Source organism: Nanorana parkeri, unplaced genomic scaffold (genome assembly GCF_000935625.1).
Source record: "Nanorana parkeri isolate BGI_ZX_2015 unplaced genomic scaffold, ASM93562v1 scaffold445, whole genome shotgun sequence".
Classification (NCBI taxonomy): Eukaryota; Metazoa; Chordata; class Amphibia; order Anura; family Dicroglossidae; genus Nanorana; species Nanorana parkeri.
The window spans coordinates 474,367-490,008 of record NW_017306713.1 but is presented as its reverse complement, the minus strand read 5'-3'; the positions used below and the strand labels follow the sequence as shown (position 1 = coordinate 490,008).

The window sequence follows — 15,642 nt, the reverse complement described above, 5'->3', positions numbered from 1 at the left end:
CCTGCTGCTTGATTAGATACAATCTTGTTTTCTCAATACTACATACCCCATTATGCATTGCTTCCAGCAAGTGATAATGTTACATTGTTTGAATTTCAAACAGCAGACTTAGAGTGGTGACAAAAGGAAACGCATATTCGCAGGGTTGAGTGACTGAGGAAATACATCCTATGGGCATCTTCAATAAAAAAAAGTTTACAAACTTCTAGATGGATATGGTGGGAAACAATGTAAGGAAGTTTAATATAGAAATTAATTTAGATTTTTGGGTTTTGATGATAGATACCCTTTAAGAAGTGGAGTGTTAAGTGGAGAGTTTGGAATTGCTGCCCTTGGGTGACAACACTGCTCTTCCACAGATACAGTATGGTAAGTGTTGTCGATCAAGGGCAGTAAATGCATTTCTTGCAGGATCACCAGATGAAAATAAAAGAAAGGAAGCCTGAAAAATGCAGCCACAACAAATAAGGATTTTTTGTTTTGTTTTTGGGTTTAGACACACTTTTAGATTGTATTTTATACCTATCACAGGTTTGCAGCATCCGATGACAATGTTTTGAAGAATTACAGATTTCTTTCTAGCTACTTTAAACCAGAACCATAGCTGTGTCTTCAGCTACTGATGAGTGACTAAAAAGAACTAGATTTCAAGTCTTCTCTAAAGTAGGAATATATGTATTTTTTTTTACAAACACACTACTAATAGCCTGGATTTCTAGCCCAGTGTAGCCCCTCCAACTCCCAGCCTTCTTCAGTTTTGTAGCAAGCAGTACAATACTGGATCACAGAAACCAAACCAGCGGGTAGGGTCCTGTGTCCTATGTTGTATTCCAAAATATGTTTTACAGGTCAGACAAAAATCCTGTTTACTTGACTGTACATCACCCCCAACAGGGAACGATAGCAAAAAGGGCCCACAATTTGCATAATGTTTGGCCAGCTTAAGGCTAGTACTGTGACCAGCACCTTGGTAAACACTTAAGGGGCAGAGGTTAGGCCAAATGGCAGGACCACAAGTTAAAAGCCCATCAGTCACACAGTAATGCATAGAAACTGTTGGTACACATGGGCTGCACATGGGCTGTATTACTAGACACACTGCGAGCAGCAGCGGAGACGTTGTGGCGTGTGAGCCGAGAACGCCACTCGTGCCTAGAATCACACATGCTGCAAATGCAAGGCGGAAAGGCAATGTAGCTTGGGCTAAGAGGCAAAAGTTCTCTTTAGGAGGACATACCTTTTTGCCATAGTTCTCACAGGAGGACATACCTATTACCCACTAAATGCTGACAGCACAGAGCCGCACTGCAGCTAGGACAGATCCCAACAATGTTGTCAGGATCCACTTCGCTGACTGATTGACAGCTAGCTCTGCCTATCTGTGCCCCCCCCCATCCGTCCCTCCAGTTAGTGCTGGAGGAACAGAGAGGGGAGGAGGAAATCCCTGCTGTGAGGGGTGAATGACAGTCACCGCCCTCTGCAGGGAGATGATCGGGAACTGAGCGATTGGTGGTGTGTGATCGCTATGTTCTTGATCTCTCGATCAATAGAGTCGTCGGCTCTAAATTATGGGGATGAGTGTCTGCCCATAATTGTCATTTAATTGTTGCTCTTGCTATGGTTTGTTTAGTTGTATTAAAAATACCAATGCAACCCAAAAAATTAGAAGATTGGGGTGGAACAATATCCTCGCTGGTGCATTTCTGGGGAACTCTAACTGTGAGATATCGGTGCACATGTTGCTTAGACTGCACACTTGCTGCTACCATTATAAGCAGCTCACATTGGATTATATTTTTATATAATTGAGAATACGACAGGAGGTGCTTGAACAAGCAAAAGTGGGTGGGACATCCAAAACTCCCAGGTAGAAATGGAACAAATCTGGAAGGTATGGCAGGGAGATCTCACTGTAGCAAGATCCAAGACATTCAAGAAGGCAGAAAATGACTCAGTAAACCAGATCATACCTGTAACTAAAATATCTATTTATGGTGTCCTGGCCCTTTAAAGGAAACAACATATGTATCAATTATTGGGGTACATGCACTTTTAATGAATTTATCTGTTGAAGGCCCCCAATGCCCAAACCCACCCCACCCTAATTCCCTGACAAGCCACATACTTATCTGCTTAACTTCTCTGAAACATTTACTGTGCGGCCTGTTCTGCTCCTACAATGCACAATGTGCTTACGTCTTCATTCATTCCAATGGAAAGTCTGTACAGATAGGTATGTGGCTTTTCATGGATGCTGGAAGAAAACAGCGCCCACTAAGGGCAAGTACACTTACCCCATTAAGTTTGGGATTAGCGGTTGGGGATATAAATACTCCTCTAATTGATTAAAGCTGCACTAAAATGAAAAGAAAACTGATTTCTGTACTTTAACATGCCCATTACAAGAAAAACCTCTGAAATGTAGTACCTTGAGGCCTAGTTCACACCACATATGCTGACATACATTTTGCAACCTCTTTTCAGCATAGGCAAAATGCATACAAGAAATCCATGATTGCCCATACCCCTTAAAGTGTTGCATTGCAGTACAAATTCTGCTGCGTTTTTAAGTAGACCTTCATTTTGCCATTTAAGCCAATTTAAACTGAGCTTTTCAAACATCTGTATTGCACACATTGTGTGAACACATGACATCTGGTGTGACTGAGCCCCAACAGGTGCATTGATTCCATTCGGTTGGTATATTTCCCATCGAGAGGCCAATTAAGTAGGTCAAATCTAATTAAATATCTTAACTTACTTAATAAGAGTATTGCTCAAAACCATCTTTAAAATGTTCTTAAGACAATATTTACCTCTAACTAATCACAGGCATGCCGGCAGTGCCCATTTTGAAACATGTCGCAGTCTCCTTCGCTCTATAGCAAGAATGACGTTGACACAGCAGAGTGTACTTATCTGCTATCTTGGAGCCCTCTCACTGGAATCTACCTCTTTGGTGCCGAGCTTCATACAGTAGTTCAAGCAGAGCTCTGTATACTAATCTCCTCTGGATATGCTGTAATAAACAGTGTCTGTCATCGGTAAAAATATAATCTACTTGCAGTTCTCCTCTATTTTTCAGTTTTAGGTAGACAATTGCACAATGACACCTACTGGAGCCATGACATTGTCATATGCAAAATTAGCATTGAGAATATCTGAAATACTAGAGATGTTCTAACTTGAATGCCAAGAGTACAAATTGCAAACACTTTGAAAAACACAGTATAGCAGATTTCTACATTTACAGGACACAGTATGGTGGCTTACATTCATAAAGGCATGCAGTCAGGTTTATATTGATCAGTTACATTTGCTTTTCTAGTTGCATACATACTTTCTCTTAGCATCATGTTCTTCCAAGTTGCTGTCCCATCTTTGAGACATTAATATGCTAAGTTCCATCTCCTCCTTTTCCACCTGGGGCTCATTTTCCTCATCATCACTGTTCTGCATTGTATTGCACCTTGAGGAGAAACTATTTTGAGATAAGCACTTGGACAAGTTCATCTGATAGCCATCATCTTCTAGGCCAGCAAGCATCTTTGCTGCTCTTCCTTTTAAATCTTTATCTGTTCTCATGCTCTGCAGAACTTCTGTTTTGCAGCAGACTGCCTTGTCTCAGGAATGTGAAATAAAACATTTCAACTGTCTCCTTTAAATTCTATAGGGTCTCTGTAGAAAATGTATAACTTTTTGGGGATTTTAAGTAATCTTTAGGCTTAAAACATGCATTTTAACATTGGTACAAAATATCTGGAAAAATGTGTCTGGTAACAAAAGGGTTAGTGAAAGAGACTATGCTGATAAAAAAATAAGTAAATGCTCTTGGTATAAAATCTACACACCTAGGAGGTGTGTGCAGATACCTGCAGCAGCACTAAAACAATCTGCCTGCTATGGCCAAGTACCAGGCTATTCAGAGGTGCTTACACTTTTTTTTAGCAGCATTTCTTTTCTTTAAAAAAAAAAAAAAATAGGACATTAGCCCCCTTTGACTAAAAAAAATAAAATAAATCAGCATAGCTCTGCATGCTGATATGAAATCATCTTACATTCATTAGCTAAACAAACATATTGTTTTTATTTACAATTTCTTTTTTTCCACTTTAGCACAAATTATGTAATTGTGTCCAAGCATTGCATCCTGGGAAGGTTACATCAGCAGTGCATTGATGGGAACTAGCACTTATAATCTCATTAAATGTCAGGGAAATGCATTTTCTTGCCCTGAGATGATGTCACATGCCCTAGTCACATATGCCAGAGTTCCGGGAAGTAAAGGGAGATCCAGTGACTTGCCCTTAGTTAAAATGGCCACTGTCGGTAAGAAAACTGGGGAAGAATAAAAAAATAAAAAGGTAGACAAAAAAAAATAAAAAGCCTGCAATCTAGAAGTATATGTTTGTAGATAGTCATTACTAAACATTTCTAAAGGTGCCTTTATTGTTATTTTAAAGATATGGGTAAAGTTACTCTTTAACCTAAAAAGAAGAAACTGACAATTTGCTGATAAACTGTATATTTAAATCTAAAGTCTACACAAAATATTTTAGTGTTGGCTGGTTGCTGGGAGGTTCATCATAAACCCCTATGGAACCTAACGGGTCACATTCCTTCTAGAGGTCACATTATGACTAGAGGTGGGATCTGCAGGGAAAGGAGTTCATTAGGGGATACATGGTCAACGGACAACTAGAGTATAATGCTGCCTAAAGGAGATTGGAGACTGGCAACAAAAGTTCTTAGTCAGTCAGTATAATCCCTCCCACTCCCATTATGCTTTGGTTTTGTGCAAATGCAGTAGTAAAAGTGGATAAGACAGAAGGGTGGGACCCGTTTCCCTTAATGAACTCCAAGAAAAGGATTTCACGTCATATATCCTGTTTCTTAATCATTGGGGGACACCGGGTCAGGAGGATTCTGAGACAGCTGGGACATTCCAAAGCTGTGGAGGGGGCAACACCAAAAACAATTGCTAGCAGGCATCAACAAAGCTGTCATCAGAGGAGGCCTGAACTTGTGAACAGAAGACCAGATGGGAAGCCTTGCAAATGGAAAGAAAAAATATATATAATTAGAAAAATGTAATATATATCTCCTCTGATGGCATACTAGTGGAGCACAGAGAGAGATAGAAGTTCAAGGTCCTAGTTGGAGTAAAAAGAAAGAAGCCACTTTATGGAGAAAGAGGCCTTGAGAAAACTGTGACCAAGTAGCACCCCACTAAATGTTTTATTTTTTTTTGCAAGACAATGCCACTACCCTCAGAAATGAGGTGATGGCAACGAAAAATGCAACCTTGTGAGAGTTGACATAGAAATATCTTCAAAAGGTTCAAAGGGCGGTATTTGAAGAGCTGACAGAACCAGGCTGCTAATCCACAAAGTCAAAAGGTGGACCTATTTGAGCAACACCCTGTACAAAGGCTTTCATCAAGGAATGAAAAAAAAATTGAGAGCAGAGATCTGACCTTTGATACAACTAAAGGCCAAATGTCGATCCAGACTGGAAAAGGGTCAGCTTACGTCCCACAAAGTATGTCCTGGGATGGCATTCCCTTGCACCATGGAAAATACGAGTTCAAAGTGCGATGATGGACCTTGCAAGAGGTAGATTTTCTAACCTTTAGAAATGGTGGTATAACGGAATCAGATAGGACCCAATCTCTAAAGGACCTGGGCTTCAGTCATGCCATTAAAATCATGACCGTTAAGGAGTGTGGTAAACCGGTACTTGGGATAAACAATCCAAGTGATCTGGGAGAGCCCATAGAGAGTCTGCCGGGAGTCTGAATACCACACTCGCCTGGGCCAGTTGAGTGCAATGAGTATTGGCAGAATGCTCTCTGTTTTGATTCTGTCAAGCAGACGAGGAAGGATCTATAAGAGGAAAGGCAAAGATCAGGTTACACTGATCCCATCAAGTGACCAGAGCATCCACTGCCACAGTTGGAGTATACCTTGATTTGAAGACAAACTTGCTTAGTTCATTGTTAAATCTGGAAGTCAAGAGGTCCACCTCTGGTATTCCCCACCTGTGACCGAGGTTTTGAAACATCTCTGGATGAAGAGACCATTCCCCAGAGTGCAGGCGTTGATAATTGAGGAAATCCACCTGCCAGTTTTTCCACCTGAAGTATGAAGAGCAGACAGGGCTGAAACGTGAAGTTCTGTTCGGGCCAGAATCTGCATGGTTTCTCTTTGAGTTGCGAGACTTCCGGTTCATCCCTGATAGTTGACATATGTCACTGCTGTGGCATTGCCCAACTGAAACTGCATGCACCTTCTTGTGTAAAAAATACCAGCTGTTGCTAGAAGGGGGCAAAATCAAATGTTCTTAGGCTATTTTCTCTTCTTGAATGTTCTTTAAATATTATGGGAAGTAGTAAAAAAAAAAGAACAAAGTGAATTGGGAAAATAACACATTATGGCCATTAAATGGAGCTGAGGATCAGAGGAAATACATCTTAGTAACAGATACAATGTAACAATTGTAGAGGCTTGAGGAAATTCACAAATAAATGTAACCGCAAATACCAGAGCCTGTAGTATTACAAAAAAACAGCTGGAAGCTGAACAACATCCTAAGGAACAGCCTGGTTTATCGGCTCCTAACCCCTGGGTCTATTTTCTAGCATCCCAGTTACAACATATGCATGGTTGGGAGAAGAATGGTAGCCATTCTTCCACCTTCTCCATTGTGAGTCACCTGTTTTGAGGATAAGAACCTCTTCTCTTACTTGGAACACTAGGTTAGGTCAATGCTCATTCTTCTATGCACACAATAAAAACTGGTGATCATTATGAATGTCGTTTTACCTTAAAAAAAACAAAAAAAACCAAGCGACTGTATATGACAGACAGAAACTGGCAGATGACCAAGATTTAAGAAATACTGCAATAACTGAATGCTGAACTGATGGTGGTAGATAAAGTGTTAACCTCATCATCTCAAACCTGCAGAGATTCAATCACTGATGCATACACTTGCCATTGAAAAATAGTGTTACAGAGGAGCATTTGTTATAGATTTAAAACAAATAAGTAGAAGGGCACACTGTGACTAGGAGCCAGGGCCTCTCAAAGGAGAGCTAAAGAAAGTTCTGATCTCACAGCCATCAATCACCAGAAAGCATCTCCCCAAGCGCATCACTGCCATTTCTAAAGCTTTTACAAAAGCTTATCTGTATAGCCTGTCTGAGGCTTTTCATGACCCAGCAGGCAAAAAACAATAAATCTCTTCCCTCACGCAAATCATTTCCCAGCATAACGGCAAAGTGTTAGATACCATTTAGCAATGATGGCCACAAATTTTTCAAAGCTCCTGGGTGGTCACAGTGTCTTGCAAACCTTGGAGAGTACAGGAAATCAATAACAAGTGATTCCCGGGATTTTGCCATCAAGACCTATATCTCACACTCATGCTAATAAAGCCAGGGGCTGAGAGATGAATAAAGGTTTTTCAGCACAGAATACAAACTGTCAACAGCAAAGTTATAGTACCACACCAATAGAAATGTAAACTAACTGGCATAACAGAACACGGTATCGTAGCCTCTAATGGGATGTTCTTAGAACAGGCAACAGGTCTGTCTGTGGTACACACAGTATTTAGCAAAGGACAGCGAAGAAAAGAGTAAATTTTTAAGAACACTTCATTATGTGCTATGACAATTTCCCTTCCAACTCTCCAAGTTTTGATCTTATGAGATGTCATCCTATGTCAGAACATACAAATGCCATTATCAAATAAAATCTGGTCAATACCCTGTAATATTTTGTGGTACTTCTACCAAAACAATTGTAGTGGTTTGAAAGCTTGGCAATCTCTTTCCCTATGAGAAGCCAACTCTACAGTTAAACAACAATCCTATCGCATATAAAAATGATCCCCAATTCCTGTGATCAAGTTTATATATGACCATTAATATAGGTATTATTGTACAGTCTTTCGGCAAAATGTCCTATTACAGTGGTTCTCAACTTGTGTAACCTCAGGACCCACATTTGTCCTTGGTCATTAAGTCGCAACCCAAGTCGCACTGCAATGGAATGCATGGCCTTAGGGTACTGCGCATTCCGGTGAGGGCTTATGAACTGTGGTTGGGAGGTGCGTTTGGGGTATCATTCAAATGAATGGCAATACAACAGACCTCCCACACCAGAATGCACGGTAGGTGCGATTGCGTGATACAGTGCTTTAATCACACGGTACTATGCAATTAACGTACTGTACTAGTGTGAACGATTCCTTAAAAAACAAAAACGACCACACAACCACAGACACAACCTCACACACACTCCAAATTTATTTTCTTTTTTGTAAAGGTCCACCCAGTCTCCATACCTTACGAGAGCTGGAGTGGATCTTCAGCCTAGGGTCCAGTGTGGGCTGCTGTGTTGTGATGGAGCTCCATCCACATGTGCATTGCTTGTACATCTCCTTTGCGTGCCCTGTAGAGGTGCTGGGAGCCAGAATGTGAAGTCACTCCGGTACAGGCACCTCTATAGGACATGTGAGGGAGCTGCAAGCAATGCACGTATGGATGGAGCTCCCTCACGGCCATAGCCCCATCCCACCTCAAGCTGACATTTAGAGGAGCCTCTCACCTAGAAAAGTGGAAGGCATGCAGCAACCCACTGAACACAGGGTCGGGACCCACTTTTGGGTCACGACCCAACAGTTGAGAACCAAGGTCCTAATAAATTTAGTGTATGGCCCTTGCAATGGGTACCTGGAACTATATCAGATTTAGTCATACATCTGCCACTACTACAAACCATGCACTCAATTATTATCCATCAAACATCTGCCCATGAAACAACAAATATGGCCACTTGGCAAACCAAACAATTTAAACATAAAGTCATTTCAATCAAGTTGGATAAACTACTGATGTTAGACCAGAAAATGACTTACAAAAAACTGGAGATTGGCTCAGCCTCTGAGACACAGGTTGGAAGCTTTGACTTGTTTCCATAATATTTAAAATGGCTTCTTCGTCAATGACAGCATCTGCATGACCCTCATCTTCACATAGTTCAGATTCTGTTAAAAGAAGAGACAATAAAATTCATAAATTGTGATGGGTTAAAGCAATATAAATACCCTGTTTAGGATTCCAAGGTGAACTAATTTAAAACATTACATGCCATTTTTTTTTGTTCCCTAGCAAAACATGTACCGTAATCGTTGGTTTAAAAGGGATCCCTGGTACTGCCCGGTAACAAGCTGCTAACACCTTCCATATGCATCTTGGGAAATAGAAGTATTTTTTCCCCCCTAACCCATTTCAAATTTTCACTTCAATAGCTCCGAACTAATATTATTAAAACTAATTTAACCTATACAGGAACATACCTATCTTTATCCGGATCTGAATCATTGGTCCTACAGCAAACACTGCTAGCACTGGGAATGGGGCCATAAGAGCAACATGGAGGAAGAGCAGGCACATGTTAAATTTTTTAGGATCTCACAACCTAAAAATTATTTTGCCACTAGTCCAGAGGTTATCCTTCAAGCACATTTAATCTAACTGTATTTATAATGTTGTTGTAAACCTGAGAGGTTACTGTAAATCTTTTTATATCACTAGAGTTAGTTTACAAAGCTATTGCACATGTGTTATTTTCTTAACAATTATACAGCAAGTAGTATTAGTTGCTGTAAATTATTGTGGCAGAAAACAGTTATAGCTTTATGAATTGCTCCACGTGTTTCCTAACCATCTTCTTTGCCTTCCCTCGAAAACTATAAATGTATAAAAATAAATGCAAAGAAGAAAATATATAAGTTTTCTGCTATCACTCCACTACTAAAACTGTATAAGGACAATGGATAATATAAAAAAAAACATTGAACTGAAAAGTGATAAACAACCCTTCTTGTACTCAATGCACTGCATGTGGAAATTAGATCGATAAAGCCATAAAACGCCCACTAGATGAACAGATGTTCTTTCCACAGTGTAGCTGGAAATAGAGAGCTGGCCAAGTAGAAAGCCTGTAAAATATGTGGAAAACTGGCCTTCAGCACGCAACTGCATAGAGAGAAAAAAAAATGCGACACAAACATGCTTTAAAAAAAAAAAAAGGCAATTCATTTTTCTTTTCAGGTTGGCCAATAAGGATGGAATGACAGACTGAGGCTGTGCTTTTGCAGAGCTCTGCCTCCAAAGATCATACAGTCAGGTCTTAAGATTTCTTCCTTGGCCAAAAAGCAAAAAAAAAAGTCTATTGCAGGGCACCTCCAGAAATGCTCCTTTTCTGTAAGTGCTGCAGCGAGATCCCCGCATAACCATCGCTGGACTGGACTTTGTAGCAGATATGAAGCATCATTTTTTTTAGCTACCACCTGGAAGTCAAAGGATTACCTGAGTGTTAGTGTGCAGCTGGAAGGGATGCACCCATACTAGTATCAGTGTCGATACCAAGTATTTTTGAGTGTGTACTCAAATACAAAATGCTCCGATACTTACCTCCGATACCGGAACTTCCAGTCAGAGGGAGATCTCCCTCTGACCGGCAGTGCCGAGGGAGCATGGAGTCGGCTGCCTTTCCAATCAGGAAGCCGGGCGGTGAGTTATGACCCGGCTTCCTGACTGACTAGGAAGCAGGCTTCACTTGTTGCTAGGCTTCCTAACCAATCAGGAAGCTGGGCGGCACCTAATGACCCCCCTCCCAGCTTCCTAATTGGTCAGGAAGCCAGATTGCCTAGGAACAAGATGGCTTCGTAGCCAATCAGGAAGCATGGAGGCGGGTCATGACAAGCTGTCTGGCTTCCTGATTGGCTAAAAAGCCAGCTTCACTTGTTGGTAGGCAGCCTGGCTTCCTAACCAATCAGGAAGCCAGGCGGCACCTCATGACTCGCATCCCTTTGTTCCCTGATTGCTAGGCAGTGTGGCTTCCTGACCAATCAGGAAGCTGGACAGTATCTCATGATTCGCCGCCTGGCTTCCTGATTGGTTAGAAAGCCAGGCAGCCTCAGCAAGAGAAGCCGGTGTTCTTTCGCTAGAACGCCGGCTTCACAGGCAATCAGGAAGCCTGTCATGATCAAGCTGGAAGGGTCATGATCTGCCGCCCGACTTCCTGATAATCGGGGCACACGGCACAAGGACTTGGTATTGCAAGTACCAGAAAAAAAAAAATATCGGTACTCGTACTCGATACGGAAAAAACAGTATTGGTGTATCCCTAGTGGCTGGGCTTCCTTTACTTAAATGCTAATTCACTTGCCTACTAGTTTGAAAGGGTTGGTTAAATAGGAAGTGATGTTGGCAGGAAAAAGAGGAAGGCAGGAAAGGGTTACCATACAACCATGTGTTTGAGAAGTACACACCGAGCTGCAAGAGTGAAAGAAGAGCAGGCAACCTTGCCAGTGTTCATTGACCAAGCAAAAACTCCATTTTGACTATTGCAGGAGCATGCATCAACCATCAGGACCGACTAACGTTCCTAATTTAAAGCTAAGTAACAATCAATTGTGTACATTATTTGTCCATGTCTAAACTAGGGTAGATAGAAAGTTTAGGGTTGATTGCTTGTGTATGGCTAGATTCACTGGTTTCTATTGTGCCTTTTAGTGACTGTTCACACGACGTCCGTTTTCTGTGCTGACCTGATCCGTGCGCTCCTGCACTCAAAATGCATCCCAATGTATCCCTATGTTGTTTTATGGGCTCCAGTTCTCATGTGCCCAGTCCGTTCAGCTTACGACAGAAAAATACTGCATGTCACATTTTGTACGGTCAGGAAACGCAAACGCGGCATAAACGCACTGCACTGCAGCTAACATACTAACAGCCCCACTCCAGCAAAAAAAAAAAATATTTTTTTTTTTTACTGGAACGCATCAAAAACGCGGCCAAAACGCACTGCATCGGTAGCACCGCGTCTGCAGATCCGGACCTGAAACTCATGTGGACCGGCCCTAAATCTATTTAACGTTTTGTACATCTTTTTACATCTTCAATCCAGGAAATATACTCTTTTTTTTTTTCCAACACCTTACACAAATAAGCAAAGCACCTTACTACATGGATAAAATAGCCACTCATAACATTGAATGATGGAAAGTAACATGAAAGACTTGTGAAAAGTGAACTTACTTTCCCACTGGTCCCGGTGTACCTCCACCACATTAGCTGGAGTGCAAGGAATGGCCTCTGTCGTCTCTAACTGTGAATGTAAAGTCAGTTCCACAGAGTACTCATCAGACAGGCTACTGTAATCCATGGAGTTAGATAGGGACCTGTTTGGTGACACAGAGTGATTTACACATAAAACTGAACTGCTGGGTTTTACTTCTAAAAGTCTTCTCTGCATTTACGTATATGATACACTACTATACATATTATACAGATAAAATCAAACACATACTCTATATGCAATTATATGCACTTTCTGGAGTCTATTAAAGGAACCCAAAAACAGATATTATAATTGTTAGTACTATATAGAGTAGAAATGTCAGTAAGATTGCAGAAGGCAGCGTGCATTGGTCTTCAGTCCTAGTACAGTGATTTTCATCATGGGGATCTTGGCACAGAAAATAAGTTTAAGGCTAACTGGTTAAGCCTGTATTTGTGGGAGGAGTCTGCGCATCCCCAGCCTTCATAAACCGCCTGCTCAGGCTTCCGGGTACGTGAGGGATCTAGCAGCGCGACCCTCCCTCCCATCCCATGATTTTCACATCTCATACTCGGAGTACGCCCCCTTATTGGCATACTGTCCATCCGGACCATGGCACACCTCAGGTCTGTATGTTTGCATATTTGTCTATTTTGTTTCAGTACATAGGAAGGAAGCATACGGTAGGCTTCAGGTTTTCCGGTTGTCAGAAGGTCCTTACCAAGCATGCGTTTCCCGAGTCAGGTAAGCAGACTCTGACTACAAGTGTAGGTTAAAATGTGTGTTCTTCCTAAACTGTTACCAACCCCAACCCTTTATCTAACTCTAAAAGTTGTATTTATGTTGTGTTGTGGTATTGTGCTCTGTGTATGTTTTGCTATTCATTCTGAATAACACCCAAAACACAGGTATACAGCAAGAAGCAACACATCAGCACTATAGTACAACAAAATCCACAGATGTGACTTCTCTCTGCTTATGGTGCGCTGTGTGGACAAAAACAGTGCAGTGCCACTTTGTGTTAAGATATGTTGACCATGCATTCAAAGGTAACGCTAATAGTGAATGGGTGCTAATTAAGTTAAGCCTAACTTATTCTGAATCCTAACAATTAACCTAACCCTTAATTTAACCCTCAGCACTTGACCCAACCCCTACAGCTGGCCAAAACATGCCTCAAATTCTATTTAAACCGTGGGTGGCCTTGTCGACACTACCATAACAAAGGTTGATAAAAAAAAATCGAAGGAGCTGGATGGAAAAATATCAGCCAAACAGTGTATCCAATCAGATGCAGTCACTATTCGAGTAACATAGCATATACTGGCCTGTAAAACTGGTTGTTTGGTCTAAGAAGTTGTTTGAATGTCATTTAAGACGACACACTAGAGAAAACAAACTTATTTATGAAGAAATAAATAGTCACCAGAAACAAGAGAAAATCCTCACTGGCAGAAATGATTTAGTTCCACCACCTTGCCTCTGGAAGTTAATACTTACACCGAGAAATCATTTTGTTTAAGGATTTCTTTTAGTCTCTTCTGAAACATTTTTTCACTTTCTGTCACAGCCACAAACCCACGATCTTTAGACAAAAACATATCAACATTAATCAGAAGCAATAAAACCTCCACACACATCTACAAGTCAATGACTATATATATTTAGAAAAGTGCAAAGATACTGGTAAGTATACATAATTCTTATAAATATGTACTACCTTTTACTTTTACACCTTCCAGGGAAATCTCGCTTCTAAACTGAGATCTCAGGGCAAAGAAAAAAAAAGAAGCTTTTTTTCCCTCTTTTTAAATAGATGAATGTAATGTCATATGGTGCATGCGTGAGATGAGACAAATGTCATTACACTCACCTGTTTAAAAGAGCCTTTTTTTAGCTAGTTATTTTCAAAATGTAAACATTTTTGTTTTGTTTTATGCAAATGAGAAGTAATGGCAGTTTCCATGACTGCTTCAGGAAAGGTTTAATTTAAAATTAAAGTAACTCCGTCATGAGACAAGTATGGGGGCTGCAACTGCTGTGTCTGTTTCAATATTTTTGAGTCACAGAATCAAACAAACCTGCTGTAAAAGAATGTCATAATTCCTTAACTATGTTTGTTCCAGGTCAGACTCAGAAATAATTCATGCCGGAAGAAGAAGGAGGAAGAAGGAGGAGGTCAGCAATGGCAGCCCCCTATACTTTCCTCATGACAGAACCACTTTAACTAAATGGTTGGCTGACTGTTGGGATCAACCAGAAGACAAAATATGAATAAAGCCCTATAAAAAAAAAAAAAAAAGTTTTTTTTTTATTTCAGGGAACCTATATTATTTGTTTAAGCTTTAATGGTGGCATATTGCAAATATTATAGACCAATAGTTATACTGTTATTAGTAAAGTTACCTTGTGATTCTGGTGCACCGATTTGAGAAGATTGCTGCTTCTCTCTACGACGCTGTTTCTCATCTTCCCATATTGCTTGCAGACCAGGATTCTTCCCTATCTGAGCTAAAGGTAAAAACACAATACAAAACATGTGGTAAGCACCATGCTTCATAAATGAGACACATGCTGACCCTTTTTTGAAAGGAAAAGATTATACCCCATGCTTATGTTAAAGGAACAGTGATTTCTTCACATATTCAGTTCTGTCATCTTCTATGGATTACAATATAAGATAAGCTAGATCAGAGGTCAACAAATGGTGGTCCGTGGACCACTGGTGAACATATTGGTGGTTCCCAGGCCCTCCACCAGCACTGCCACTCCTGCAGTCACACCTGCACCTATGTATGTATGTGTATATATAGATATGTTCTCATATTTTTTGTTTCCTCATATATTCTCATGTGTGTACATGTCTTAACAAGAAACTGCATGTTTGTTTTTCTCTCTCGCTCAATGAAATGTGGCAAACCTTGCACAGAATAAAGACGTCCCAAAAACAAGATTAACCAATTTCACCTCATCCTCTGTAACTACCTATGTCCCTATCCAAGCTGAAATGATCAACCACAGTGAAAGCAGCTCAGACAATAATGAGATTGTCAACCTCTCAAATCATCACCTCACAATACAGGAAACCGCAATCCTATCCAAGGGGCTTACATTTTGTCCAAGCACCAAACTGGACCACATACAATTGTACTCAGACTTGGAAGAATTCTTTAGAAGACTGAGGCTCAAGGAATTTTTCTTTGACAAAGATAACACCACATGCAGCCGGGACAGCAGAAAAAAGAACAAAGGTTTTACACCTGCAACAGGACATAACATCAAATTGGACAATTACATTGAAAGCTTCCGCACGTGAGTAGCATCCCTTGTTACCACACAACAGAAAAAAACTACAGACAACCTCCTACCTGCAGAAATAAAAGCCTTGCATAACTTACTGAACGATAAAAACATTATATATTTAAAAATTCATATTAGTGGTCCACGGGATTTAAAATTATGAATTTAGTGGTCCATGAGGTCCGAAAGGTTAGCGACCGCTGAG

General features: G+C 40.7%; 1 protein-coding gene across 1 annotated transcript in view; it reads right to left on the bottom strand.

The window, feature by feature from the left end:
* The window catches only part of REV3L (REV3 like, DNA directed polymerase zeta catalytic subunit), a 153,319-nt gene that overhangs the window by 51,242 nt on the left and 86,435 nt on the right, over nucleotides 1-15,642 (bottom strand). The window contains exons 8-12 of the mRNA XM_018560288.1: nucleotides 14,544-14,648; nucleotides 13,638-13,722; nucleotides 12,116-12,258; nucleotides 8,926-9,054; nucleotides 3,341-3,575 (exon numbers count right to left, since the gene is read on the bottom strand). Coding sequence (XP_018415790.1) covers nucleotides 3,341-3,575; nucleotides 8,926-9,054; nucleotides 12,116-12,258; nucleotides 13,638-13,722; nucleotides 14,544-14,648 — 697 coding nt within the window. The remainder of the gene's footprint in view (nucleotides 1-3,340; nucleotides 3,576-8,925; nucleotides 9,055-12,115; nucleotides 12,259-13,637; nucleotides 13,723-14,543; nucleotides 14,649-15,642) is intronic.